This window comes from Myiozetetes cayanensis, unplaced genomic scaffold, assembly GCF_022539395.1.
Source record: "Myiozetetes cayanensis isolate MyiCay16 unplaced genomic scaffold, myiCay2020 scf9, whole genome shotgun sequence".
Classification (NCBI taxonomy): Eukaryota; Metazoa; Chordata; class Aves; order Passeriformes; family Tyrannidae; genus Myiozetetes; species Myiozetetes cayanensis.
This window is the reverse complement of record NW_026088185.1, coordinates 27,525,075-27,539,091: the sequence shown is the minus strand read 5'-3', so window position 1 is coordinate 27,539,091 and position 14,017 is coordinate 27,525,075. Positions and strand designations below refer to the sequence as shown.

The 14,017-nt window shown below is 43.9% G+C and overlaps 1 protein-coding gene across 4 annotated transcripts in view; it reads left to right on the top strand.

Moving 5' to 3' along the window:
- The window catches only part of SEMA5B (semaphorin 5B), a 271,728-nt gene that overhangs the window by 235,168 nt on the left and 22,543 nt on the right, over positions 1-14,017 (top strand). For 3 of the 4 annotated variants that reach the window (XM_050339626.1, XM_050339627.1, XM_050339628.1), the window contains exons 16-23: positions 1,846-1,989; positions 3,484-3,631; positions 4,899-5,124; positions 5,756-5,974; positions 7,797-7,967; positions 8,868-9,017; positions 9,928-9,972; positions 13,173-13,378. In XM_050339626.1, coding sequence (XP_050195583.1) covers positions 1,846-1,989; positions 3,484-3,631; positions 4,899-5,124; positions 5,756-5,974; positions 7,797-7,967; positions 8,868-9,017; positions 9,928-9,972; positions 13,173-13,378 — 1,309 coding nt within the window. The other variant, XM_050339629.1, reaches the window with a different exon arrangement.

Sequence of the window (14,017 nt, the reverse complement as noted above, 5' to 3'; positions counted from 1 at the left end):
TCATCCTACATCCGCCTCAGCCCTCAAATTTCCTTTAATTGACTTCATATGGCATTGAGATTTCTTTCTGGAAAGAGGGAGCAGGATGTTTTAAAGATGAGTTCTATTAGAAAGCTGGAGATCTCAAAGTGGAAGGTGTCTTATTTCTGTTAAAAATCCTGAAACACAAATAACTGCTGAGAACTGTTGGGTTTTTGTGGATTTTTAAGAATAATTACTTGCCCTTTTTGCAGCAATAACAGCAACCTTCCATTTGATATTTTTCTTTTCATAATTTTACACATAATCTTTCTTTTGGGTTAAGGAGTGGGGAGGTAGTAAGTGGGTTAAAACTTGGCAGAATAATATGGAATAGTAGGATTTTTATATGAGTGAGTTTCTTGTTCTTTGACCTTGTTTGGGGTGGGAGAGGGGAAGGGAAGCAGGGAGAGGGATAAGAGAACAAGAGGAGGGGAGAAAGATCTATCAGGGTTCTGAAATAAAGCCGCCAAGAACAGGCAAGAGTTGATAACGAATACAAAAAGTGTGAAGGGCAATGTTGGTTTTAACTTTCATCCTCTGCCCTGATTGGTGCTATGCCAGAAAATATTTCTTGCCAGCAGTGTTATTAGTTCAGTTAATGCTTTGAAAATTAACATCTGTTTTCAAGCTTAGCTTTCAAGATTCAGAGAGCACCTGAGTTGTTTTCTGACTAGACTTTTTAGAAAGGTTTTTCTTTATTAAAAAACACACCCCAAAAAAGGTATCTTTTGGCTTAAGGCAGTGAAGTGTCAAGATGAGGCAGTTTTATAAGACAGAGCATTACCACTGGCTCTGTATGAAATGAAACCTGCAGCACAGAAGAGATGAGATACAGTTCCTCCTCTCCTGCTTCAAGGTTCAGTGCTGACAAATCAGAGGATGGTGAGCTTTAATAGATGCAAGATTTAAAAGATGAAAATGCTGGCTTCTGTGTAAGCACGTTTGAGTCACCACATGGCAGCAGTGTCGACGGCACGTGCTCAGCCTGTTTCAGGAGCGAGGCACGGAGTGTTTGCCAACATCTCTGTCGCTGAGGTGTGAACTAAGGGGTTTTACATCACATTTGCTTCAGGCTGTGTTACCACTCTTCAGCAGAGATGTGATCACTCATTAAACCATGAAACTCGATCCTGCCTCTGAGCTCTTAATTGCTTCTGGTTTCTACAGATTTAAGGTCACACTACAGTGACGTCTGCAGGCGGCCATGAAAGCTAGAAGCAATTATTGTTATTTTTAATGAAATTTGAGGTTTCCACTTAATAGGATTCAATGCTGAAGGCTTTAGGAAAACACAAAATATTATGAGGTTTGTGATAAAACCGTGGGAGCTGGCAGTGGTATTGCTGTAAGAGATTTAGAGCATCAGTGCCTACTGAATTAGCAGAGGGTAGGTTTTCTACATCCTTTGGCACAACTGGCATTTGTGATTCTCAAAACCTGCACTCTTTGTGCAGAAGAGCTCAGGAGGCACAACTTTGGGATCAACCATGGGCTCAGAAGAGCCAGGTTATGAGACATGGGGGAGGTGATGGGGGAATAGTCAGTGAAAGTTATACTAACCACACTCTTGCCTGACAAATCATAGGAGACGTTTGCAAAATCATTCAGCTTTGTCTTCATTCTCTTTCTTTCCAGTTCTTAGAGACTTCAAAGGGGATGAAAGGCCAGTGCTAAGAGCTTTTGAAACTCCCTTCTAAATCTCCTCTGATATAAAGTCTGGTTGAACTGAATAGTCATATGTGTTTTGCTCTATAAAGCATGGCATGATATGGGAGACCGTTGGACGATCCCCATACTCTGTTTTCTCTCACCCTTTTTTGTTAGAAATGGCGCTTGGACACCCTGGTCCTCCTGGGCCCCATGCAGCACCTCTTGTGGGATTGGCTTCCAGGTCCGCCAGCGATCCTGCAGCAATCCTGCTCCACGATATGGGGGCAGGGTCTGCGTTGGACAGAGCAGGGAAGAAAGGTAAGAGTTGTCCACAACACTCTGTGTTCATTTCTGTGGGTATAATGTTGGCAGCTGGGAGCGGTGGCTCTCACGTAACTGCAGATTAAGGCTGCTTGGTTGAATGCACCGAGAGGAAGGAGTTGCAGAGCCTGGGAGGGATGAGGTTCCTCACATTCATGACCACTCTTTTCCAATGAACCTGTGAACATCAGAGACTTCAGAGCTGCCTTCACTATCAAACAGGACCTTTCAGACCTCCATAAGTATTCCTGTCCCACCAACAGGGGGCTGCCTTCCTCACCTAAAGGAGGAGCTGTGCCTGCTGTTGGCAGAGTTTACAGATATGGTTGAACTCTTCTGATCCATCCTGGAAGTGGCAGCTGAGTTTGTGCAACTTTTAATTGCCAGTTGCACCACTCCCAAGTCTCTGTTACTTGATGGTGATGGTGCACCAAAAGAAATTCAAGGCAAAATATAACTTAACTCACAGATTCAGTCTTGAGTTTTGCAGGTCATGGCATCAGGAAAACCTTTGTTCCCCTCTAAACTAAGAAAATTTCATGCAAAATTACTAAAACCCAATACTTTTTGAACCTACAGAGCTATCTGCACTATAACACTTCTTCAAGCCTGACCCCTCATGAAACACATGCTTCAAGGCACCCCAACTTGTTTCCAGGTCTGACATTTCGTTAAAGGCCACCTCTGCTTGGCAATAGGCTGTTGCTTGTCCCTTGAGCGGTCACTAAGACACATGTCTCTGCATTTCTCCAAATACAAAGGGCAATTCATTTAACTTCCTTGTTTCAAGACATTTTAATGTTAGATTTGATTTGTGTCCATTCACAATGGTCCTTTTTGGGGTTAAAGATTACATCAGAGTCAAGTGCAGTCCTGTGTGATTCAATTTGAGAACAATATTGATTAAAACTCTGAACAAAATTAAGGTTACTTTTGACATGGGAACATGAAATAGCATTCATTTAGGACCTGCTTTTAGATGCATATAGCATCTAATTCTGCCCTATTTTCAAACTCCAGTTTCCTAGGGTCCAAGGAGCAGTAAAAGCTAGACTGCGTGAAGAGAAGAAGATTGCCAGGTGTTTAACACCTGCCATTAGTGACAAATCACTGTTGAGTTGTTCTCCCTCTCTCATCCCATTTACCATGCGTTCTCTCTCTTTGTGACACTTGGGCTTCAGCTTATGAGCTCTTTTGTGGATTCAGTGTTTGTGGAAAAGTTTTGAGACTAGAGCACTTCAAAACACTTGATCTCGACCATTTACTCCGACTGTCTTCCTGAGCTCAGCCTGGTTATCCACTCCTGCTCCATACAAAGGCTACAGTTCTCTCCATGAGCAGGAATATTGCTAATCTGACGGTGTGTCAGCCTCCTCTGTGCGTGCCATCAGTTGTGCCCCAATGCAGTGTGCAGTCTTGTGTCCTGCACCATTTTGTCCCTCGGGTGTGCTGATGTGGATGTTCTTTGAGCAATGCACTTTCTTCTTTCAGATTCTGTAATGAGAACAATCCATGTCCATTACCGATTTTTTGGTCTTCATGGGGACCCTGGAATAAATGTAGCGTGAACTGTGGTGGAGGGATTCATTCAAGGCAGAGGTCCTGTGAAAACGGAAATACATGTCCAGGCTGTGCTGTGGTATGTATTATTTATTGACATTGCATAAAGGGGCACCTACTGACAGCCAGCATCTAGGAACTTGGTATTACCTCCTCTCTCCATCTTGGTTTTATTTCTCAAACTAGAAGAAAATGCTGTCCTCAGCTTTTGCTGGAGAGGATGCTGAAATGAACTTGGAAGCACAGAGGTGGCAGATTTAGGGATAGACTGGGGTACGGAGGATTTCCTTAGGTCTCTGTAGGCTTAGATTTTATGGCCTTTACCTGAAAGCAATATACATGTTTTTCTCTTCTGTCCCGCTCCCGAGGATGATCTGTTGAGTCAAGGAGGCCACACACACATCAGAAGTGAGTTGCACTGTCATACTTGAATAAACAGGTCCAACATCTAGTTCACCCATCAGTGAGGCAATGGCTACCCATTTGTTCTCTTTACTTTCCCTTTCCTATTCTGGTAGCAGTTTCATGCAACTCTTTTAATTAGTTTTGTGGAATTTCCTTTCAGAGCAAGCAGACTTGATCTGACACTTCCCATCTCTTCACAAGCTGTTTGACATTTACTCTAGAATCACACAAGGTCCTGAAGCATTATTTCTTCCTCTTTGCCAGAAAAGTTTGGTTTATTCATTTATTTTAAATAAAGAACACATTATTTGTCACTGGAATTCCTCCCACTAGTGGCAAGAATTGTAAAACCCCCAAATTACCCCGTCCCTGTACACCAAAGATGATAAATGGTTCATAACCCTCACTAGAGAGTTCAAGAAACCAACCAAACAAAAATAGCTATAGAAAGAGGTAATCTAAACCCATATTAAAAATCAAAAATAAACTTTTGAAGGAATAAATCTTAACTGACATTTTATCCTCATGGGGCTTCTCTAGGCTGACCTAAGAGCAGCATCTCAGGGTCACAGCAGAAAACTTCTTGGCTGTTGCTGTTATCTACTGCCTGAATTATTCTCCTGCCCATAATGTACCAAGCTGTTGAACCCCCACAGGACTTAGAGTCAGTAAATAAACACAAACCTGAGGGAGACATAAAAATAGCAAGCATAGTTTACCCTTGAGGTCCACCTGAAGCTATTCACCACCACTACCTCCATAGCCACCACATTTTGTGCTGTGCCCAGCACTGGCTTGTGCCTGTGAGGTCAGATAAGGCAGATGGGGATTGTTTTAGATCCAGAGAGTACCCTCTTATTTTCTGAAGTGTAAATAAATCTCTACCAGTTAGGCTGACGCTGTTTAATAAGTAAGGAGAGAGTGGTTTTCCTTCTTGACAGGAATATAAGACCTGCAACCCAGAGAGCTGCCCGGAGGTGCGCAGGAACACCCCCTGGACCCCCTGGATGCCTGTGAACATCACCCAGAATGGCGCCCGCCAGGAGCAGCGCTTCCGCTACACGTGTCGTGCCCAGCTGTCAGACCCCCACGAGCTGCAGTTTGGGAGGAAGAAAACCGAGAGTCGTTTCTGCCCCAACGATGGCTCAGCTGTGTGTGATACTGACTGTACGTCCTGCCAGCTCTGAGGGACCACAGGGCAAGCCTAGATTTGGTGGTGGGACAAGGGTTCTCTCAGGACAACAGAAAGCTGACTGTGTCTGCAGTAGTACATCTAGTGTCACCTGTACGACCAGTGCCACTGCAGAGTGGGAGGGATGGAGAGAGCCCTGTGACATACAGATACACAGTCATGAGCTCTGTGCTTATGGCAGCGTATAGATTTGTTCTTGCTGCCCCAAAGAGAACAGGCAAGTAATGCAGTTGTAAAGAAGAGAAGAGCTGTCCTACAGGACAGTGTGTCTTTTCTTTCTCTCTTGGGCTCCCCTTGTGCACAGCCTCTTGGGTTGGTCGCTGCAATACTGCTGTGATGCAAGGCAGTGTCTTGAGGGCACAGCCTGGACTCCCAGTTTTCTGCCCCAGAAGGACATTTATCAAGGTGATCAGTAGACTCAGTTTGTGTGTTTGCAAATTTGTTTTTGTATTCCCTGTGGAACAAAACTCTTGCTAAGGGCTTTCAACAGAAACTATTTCACAGGGCATGTAAATCCTGATTTTTATTCATGAGCTGAATCCCTTTTAAAAGCCCAGCTTTTGATTAATTTGTGATCTCATGATGTCTCGTTTGTTTTCCTTGAAGCTCTTGTTGATGACCTCCTCAAGACTGGTAAGACCTCTGCACGGATTATCAATGGGGGCTGGTCCTTTTGGGGGGCCTGGTCTTCCTGTTCCAGGGACTGTGAGCTGGGCTTTAGGATCAGGAAGAGAACATGCACAAACCCTGAACCTAAAAATGGTGGCTTACCCTGTGTGGGGTCAGCGATGGAGTACCAAGACTGCAATCCGCATCCCTGCCCAGGTAAACATGAACATCTTCCTGCATGAGCTTCAGAGGAGTTTTTCCAAAATCTTAATGGTAGAGCAACAACAACAACAAAATCAGTATTTCTATGCTGGTTTGTTTGTTTGGGTTTTTTTTAAAATTTGGGGGATTTTCTTTAGTATTTTTAAAACTATTGTAATGACCCACATGTGATTTTTAGTGCTGACTTAAGTTTCACCTAAGGGTAACACAGCCACATCCTCTAGAGGAAGTAGTAGGGTGGCTTGTAGCAATTTTTCTGCTTCAGGAAGGTTTGATCCTCCATCCTGTGGAGGGCATCATGGCGTGTCTGCTCCTTGATGAAGAGACAGGTTTAATAAATGTGGCTTAATACTGTATAGAGATGCTTGATGTGGCGGCTCTTCTTGTGAACACTTGTTTCTTCCCCCTCTCCTGCTTACGTATTGTTCTTGCGATGGGCATCTCCTCTTGACATCAGTTACCATTTCCTGCACAGCCAGCAGGGAGTATTCTTGCCTGGTTTCCTGGTTTTCGAGTTTGTCCTCATGTTTACGTTGCACTCCTTGTCCAGAATAGTAGTAATAGACCATTGACTACTGTATTCTCTCTCACTTATCCTTCTCCTTGCTCTGTAATAACTATCTAAACTAAATTTAAGTGATCTTACACAAATTACCTTGCCTCTTTGCAGTTCTAGCAATTATCTACCTCTGGCATTATAGTTTGTGGCCTACACTTGAAAATGCTCTATTATAGTAGTACTATTATGATTCTAAAATTCAATACAAAGATAAAATTCCAATGCAGATATGATCAGAATGTGCAGCAAGAGCGTAGCAGGAGTGTCAAATATTGCACTCTATGGCCTATAAAAAGGAAATAACCCTAGTACTATAAAGGCAGCTATTAGTACTATTTTGGAAGCTCTCAGTGGCTTTTCACTAATGTCTGTGCCCTTCTGTGCTGTTTTCTCTCCTTGGACAGTATGATGTTTTCAAATCTGTTCTGAGTGCATGATTACTATTTCTCTGTGTCTCCCTCTTTCCCTGCCTCACTCAATGTGTATACACAAATCCTGGGTTTATCTTGCACTGAGTCATCAGGTTATTATCTTCTGAATTAATGGCATGTGGACCTGTAAACCAGGCAGTATAATGGGTGGGGGGTGGGGGAATCAGTGTTCCTAAGTCCCTCCCTAGTTTTATTATTAACCTCTTATGGGGTTATGCTCAGATCATAAAATGGTTTGGGTTGGAAGGGACCTTTAGAGGTCATCTAGTCCAATGCCCCTGCAATAAGCAGGGCCAATAAATAAAGCCTCTGAGTTTCTGTTTCCTAAAGGCTGAAACTAGAGGACTTGGAGGCCCCACAGAAAGGTGCCATATAAGCTCCACTTAGGTTCTACAGCGCTCTTTCCCCAAGTAAATCTGCTTTCGCTGTAAGTGAAGTTTCAAGAGGTAGTAGCAGTAGTAATAATAATAATAATAATAATAATAATAATACCAATGCTGTTCTATAAAAAGGAAAGGAATAGAATGGAGTAGACTATTTCAGTGAATAGTAGTGACTACCATAAAGAACAGTTACTGTTATGGCACTTTATGATGCAGAGCCTTTTTCTGCTTAGATTTCATTCTTCATCCACAGAGTGCAGTACATTTGTACTCTCTCTTGATGCAAAGTTTTTCTTGTCAGGCCCTAATGTCCCAGAAACTGCTAGCTAGTCTGGGCAGGGTGAATCTGGAAGGTGAGATACCAGGGCTCTCTAGCTTTGTCACAGTGAGAGGAGTAACCAGTGCCATCTATCTCTCTCTCCTTGCTTTCCTGTGTCCTCCAGTGAAAGGCTCGTGGTCTTGCTGGACTCCTTGGTCTCACTGCTCAGCAACCTGTGGAGGTGGGCACTACCAGCGCACACGGACGTGCACCAATCCGGCCCCATCCAGCGGGGAGGATATCTGCATCGGCCTGCACACCGAGGAGGCCCTCTGCAACACGCACCCCTGCGAAGGTAACCGCTTCTCATCCCTGCTCCACTTGGCTTGGAGGGGAGTGGGAGCAAGGCACATCTGCACAATGTTTAAAAAGTGTATCAGAAACACCACCAGTTACGAGTTTTTCTGTAGGTGTCTGCTGAGCCAGGGAAAAAGGAGACATCCCAGTGTTCAACTGCAACGCATCACCTTTCTCTGTGCCTTCTCACTAGCCCATGCTCCGGCATTCTGGTGCCAGTCAGGCAAAATCTTGCCAATGGTTTATCCATTACAAGTAATTGAAAAAGCTGGAGCTTGGTTCTTCAACATGGAAGCTTACAAGACAAACAAAAGGGGTCAAGAAGCAGCAATCTGTACAGTTACTGAAGGGACAATCCTTCCTTTTTCTTTCACAGACAACAGATGAGCATGTGCTACAACTCAGAGGACAGGGTTTAGTTCTGTGCTGGCTTTGCATTACCTTTGTGTCCTTCTGATCCAGTACAGGCCAACTCCTGCCCTTGGGAACCTCAGCAGAACTCTGTAATTGCTCTAACTTGTGCTGGCTGCTTTAGGGATCCATGGGAAGCCACATCACAACTTAGAGGTCATGGTGCAACATTGTCCCAGGGAGGTCCTTGTATGACTTTAACCAGAGAGCTGATATAGGAGCTCTTAAGACAACTCCTATGCAGTGCTGCACCAAAAGTTGGTTTAGTCCATATTAAGAAAACTACAGCCTGACAAGTAGGGTATGATGTTTGCACTGGTATTAGGATTGAGAAAATTAAATCTACTAAAGACCCCTGGATTAGGTGTGTGAGAGAGGCCCAGGCCAGGATTTAGATGGCTTCTGCATTGGAGAAGTTTGATAGCTACAAAGCATCTTTTTCCTTCTTGGTGACATCGTCTGAGTGTGTTTCTGGTCTGGGTTTCAGGTGGCTGGTCGGAGTGGTCGGAGTGGAGCCTGTGTAATGAAGAGGGCATCCAGTACCGCAGCCGCTACTGCGAGGTGCACAGCCCGGACTCTTCTCAGTGCGTCGGGAACAGCACCCAGTACCAGGATTGCCTGTACAATGAAATCCCTGGTATGTACAGTGTCACCGAGGAAGGAGAGGGTGGGCCAGTTCAGGAGAGCAGTTCGTGCCCAGACTGTCAAACTAGGCTGAGATTTTCTCTATTATAAATTGGGCTTGGATGCTTCTTTGCTAGAAAAACAAGCAAACAACCAACCATGTTATATATTCCCTCGTGGCAGGCACAGGGTAACTGGCATTCCTTTAGGTGGCTTAATATTCTTTTTAAACAGAATTACCTAGATTTGTAACAAGTAACTAGTATGGCTTCACCTGAATTGAAGCTTTTAACCTTGCATCGTTCATCTCAGGATAGAATATAAAAATTCTCTCTGTTTTCGGTATGGGTATGGGCAACAGAATGTCCTTGATTTCAGGTATCAAAAGAAGCATCCCAAAAGAGTGAAGAATGAGGGTGAGGCAGATGGAGAAAATTTGAGTGTGAAGTAGGGAGATTAATCCAGGGTCTAACAGACAGACACTGTTGATGGGCAGATGGTCATCAGCATATTCCACCCTGTGTCTTCTGGAAATTGAATCTCTCAGGCAAATACTTGGTATGGGTCTAGACTGAATAATGCCTTTCCACATGTTATTTTTTGGATTATGGTGCCCTTACTTAAAAATCTGAGATCTCTAGGCAGTGGTAGTCTTTTTCATGGTTTTCTCAGCTTTCATCTTTCCCCTAATTGAAGAAGCTAAACAGTGATCAGGTAACAGTACTGGAATTGTCAGGTCTTTGGAGAGGTTTTATTGCATGTGTTTCTAACTATGAGCTTATAATTCAATTTGGAGAGGCTCTCAGCTTGCTGCAGAACATGTGAGCACCTTCTCGTGTCTGGAGCACAGGGGGTTTAATTACTTGGAGAAGTAAAGTGATGGCAAAATGACGACTTTCTCCAATCTTCTTCTCTTTGTTTAGTGATCCTGCCAGCCTCCAGCATTGATGAGAGCACGAACTGTGGAGGTAGGGTACCATTACCTATATATCTTATTTTTATCTTAACATGGCTTTTTTTCTCCCTGTGCAGTATCAACCAAACCATTAATCTATACAGCTCATATCCCACTGATAGCCTTAATTCCACTGGAGTCTTGCTGTCTGAGTCGGACTGGAGGAATGTATCGCATGTCCACTTGTCAGTTCCAAGATTTTCATTTATTTGAGAGTTTGGGTTGACCACTGAGAGTCATTAATTACCAGGGAGCAATTGCTTGTCTCTCTCTACCCACAGGGTAAATGGTTCAGGAGGGAGGAAGGGATATTCCCCATTCCACCACTGTAAGCCTCCAGCTGTTTGAAGGCAGGTGTTTTTATATAACCTATGAAGATTTCAGTGAATAGGGTCTCAGACAGATCCTTTGCTGATATAGGTTGAGATTAGAGGTTTATACTTGTCCTCCAAGCACTTCCTTTCATTCAAGTTCTCACCTCTCACAGGATCCGTGTCTCCTTTCTGCATGTAACGTGGAAGGATCCAAGTTACAAGTCATTAGTGTCACTTTTCCACTGCCTTAGGAGCCCCGAGATAAAAATGCAGACTGAAGAAAATGGCAGGTTCCTTTAACGTTTTGAAAAGCTAGTTTCACACTAATGACCATGCCAGTTCCTGCTAGCATCACATCCCTGCTTTCCTGAAATCTAGATGATCTGCAGGCTGCCAAAATCTTCTCCCTGTAGAGATCATAGCAGAAACAGGCATGCCACCTGTGGCATGGAAATGTGGCCTCTTGGTTTGTGACTGTGGGGCAATTAATGGGATTAATATTTCATCCTCTGCAATGTAACATTTGGTTTCCTGCACCACTCTTTCTCCCTCAGAGGGTGCAGTGGTTCTACTTCAGTTCCACGACCCCTTGCTATGGCTTGCACTCCACTGTTGTGCACTGTACCCACATTTCCTTCTTTTACCATCACCTCTGTGTTTGCTGTTGCAATCTACTTTTTACCATAGCTAATATTATTTATTACTTAGTGTTCTACAATATTTGGCAAAGAAGCCAATCAATAGAAATTCTGTTGATGCATCTCAGAAAATCTATATTTTCAAAGTGATGAACCAGAAAGCTTCCCCCCTGGGGATTCACAAGCTGCAAACAAAATCATTTGTTTGGTGTTCCCCCCCACCTCCCCTTAAGATACAGCTAAAACTCATCTGAAGAATCAGATGGGTGTTTCAAAGGTGAGACTGAAATGTAAGAGAGCTTTATGTAGTGACTTGCAAATGTAGCAGTGAAATGAAACATTCAGTGCAATATAAGCAAAGTTGGGCCAGAGGAGAATGGGGCAGCGTGTCATGTGCCTTTACTGAGCACAGTTGTGTATTCTGTGTTTTAGCTGTCAAGAATGATGTAAAGCAGGCAGAGGTTTTTAGAAAGGAAATGTCTTTTTGAAGAAGTCTTGTAACATTTAGGAAGAAATTATAATCTTTCTGCTAGTATTTTTGGACCATCATCCAAAACACAATAGAAAGTGGTAAACTTGCAGTAGAGTTTTATAGTGTGGTTTGAAAAATAAGTGTAGCTCATCAGTCTAATAAATTCTGTATGTTCCTTACTGTAATTATGATTGAAGTGCATTACTTTGCTGTAGAATTCTACTGATTTTGTTCTTTTTAAACTCAGGAAGATATTTTTTAACTAAAGATTAGACGAGAGCCATTGACTAATGGGCAGAATCTGCTATTTGAAAAGCATATCAGTTAAAATGTTAAGATGGCACCAAAAAAATGCATTCCGTGATCAGACTAAGAATGAGCCTCATTTAAAGTCGCTCTCTGACTGGTCCCATTTCTCTGCACACAGTCAAGTCAACACAGCAGTCTGTCCAGATGAATTGGCTTTTTAAGTATTACGGGAAATTTACCGCTGCAGTCGCCACTGAGCCGGTGTGACTGACCCCTGAAAGAGCTGCCCCGGGGGGCCAGCAGTCAAGGGGTCCCCCTCAGACACCAGGGCCCCTGTCAGGTCTGTTTGAAAGATGACAGAGCAAAGGCAGAGGAAAGGCAGTAGCATTTGGAGTCAAATAACTGATCCTTTTTCTGTAGAGTCCCCCTTGCACATAGCTAAATACAGCAGGGTCATAAAGTTTTGCCACCCAAGATTGCCTCTGGTTGCTTCATTAACTTGGTGGCTGTAAAGGGTGCTACTGTTTGTTCTGTTGTCAGTGGAGATCTGTTGGTCGTTGCTTTTACTGTGGGGGGTGAGACTCTGTGAGGTGAGGGAGGAATGAGGAGTGCTGTTTGACTTTGTCTTACCCCCACCAGTCAGAGCTGTGAGTGAGTTAGGTACTTCCCAGCACGTGGGATGCACAACTACAGCACCTTCCAGAGTTCAGTGCTGAGCTTGGAGGGTGCTGCTGCAATCCCACGAGGAGGGATCTCCAGAGGAGGCTTTTACAGTCCAAGAGCTTTTCTGTTTGAAATATTTGCACTGTAGCTATCCTGCTGGCACCTGCCTGCAACTGGCTTCCTATCTCTGCAATTTGTGGAGAAAGCCAACAAAGTGTTTTTCAAGCAGTTCCCCCCTTTCCTTTGCCCACCTTATCATTCTTATTTTCCTGAGGTCCCCTATTTCACTGTTAGCAGTAGAAATACAGCTCAGAGGTAGTGCAGACATGGCCAAGGCAATGCTGCCCCATGAATAAGCAAGAATGCTGAGCACACTTGGATTACAAGGGGGAGGAATGTGTATCTCCCCCACCCCACACACAGTCTCATAGGCATTTTGGGCAGCCAACAAAAAGGGCTTTCCCCTCCCTTCCTTCCCCTTCAGAGAAACACTGAGCATTTTTATCCCCTTATTTCCATGACATGCACATGCTTTGGAATCCATTAATGTGCATTGTTTGTATGGCTCATTTCTTTAGCTGTCAGCTTAACATAATGTTTAGTTTCAATATCAATAGAGGGGAGAGAGGAGAGACAGGGAGGGAGCTTTGAGAAAACAATGCATGAACCTGTTAAACTGCCCAAGGCAGGGCTGCAGTGGGGAGACTGATTTGCAGGAAGATTATGTCAGTTTATGTTATAACATAAGACTCTGTCTTCAACAGCTTATTAATGTTGATCCCGAGATGTCACCGCTCTGATTTGCACCTGTGGTCTTGTCGGGGGAGGAAAAGGGGCTGTTCTTTAAAAATAGCATCTCTTGTCATTTCCCTTGCAGGTTTTAGTCTCATCCATCTGATTGCCACTGGGGTCTCCTGTTTCTTTGGCTCTAGCCTCTTAACGTTTGTGATTTACGTGTACTGCCAGCGCTGTCAGAGGCAGTCCCAGGAGTCCACCGTTATCCACCCCACCACTCCCAACCATCTCCATTACAAGGGCAACACAACCCCCAAGAACGAGAAGTACACCCCTATGGAGTTCAAGGTAGGGTACTTGATGAGAAATACCACAAACAGCTTGATACTGCCTAAATAAATTCTGTATTTATGTCAGGGTTGGAACTGTGTAGGCCTGTGTTTCTGTGCCCAGCTGATGGCATTGTACAGGGGCTTGAAAGGGCATTTAGTTGTACTGTCACAAAGGGGTTAAAAAGCCTCATTACTGCAGTGGGATTTTGTTCTGTTTCACAGTCCCGATGAATGCCAGTCTGGCAAGTACATACCAAGATACTCCAGCCCATTCTGACTATTGAATGTATACAAATTGTCCTCTAAAAAATCAGTAAGAGCTCAGTTCAGTGCATTGTTAGTGCGTGGTAAGAGGAAACGGAGGGGAGGAAGAATAAAAATGGAAACTTCATTAGACAAATAGCTGGGAAAATGCGCATTGGTAGGATGAGATTTTGGAAATTCTTTGGGAACTGCCAAATTGGAGTGAATGAGAAAGCAGAGAGGGTTCTGCCCCCTCTATCAGTACTGGACAGAACTTACCCCAGGCAGCCATGCAGAATTGAATGACAGTAGCAGAGTAGGGACTGAAGCCTTAGGAGGTGAGTGCTGAAGTGGCATATGCTATTACCATGTCTGCCTGCTAAAGAGAACACCACCCATTATCTCAGCAGAT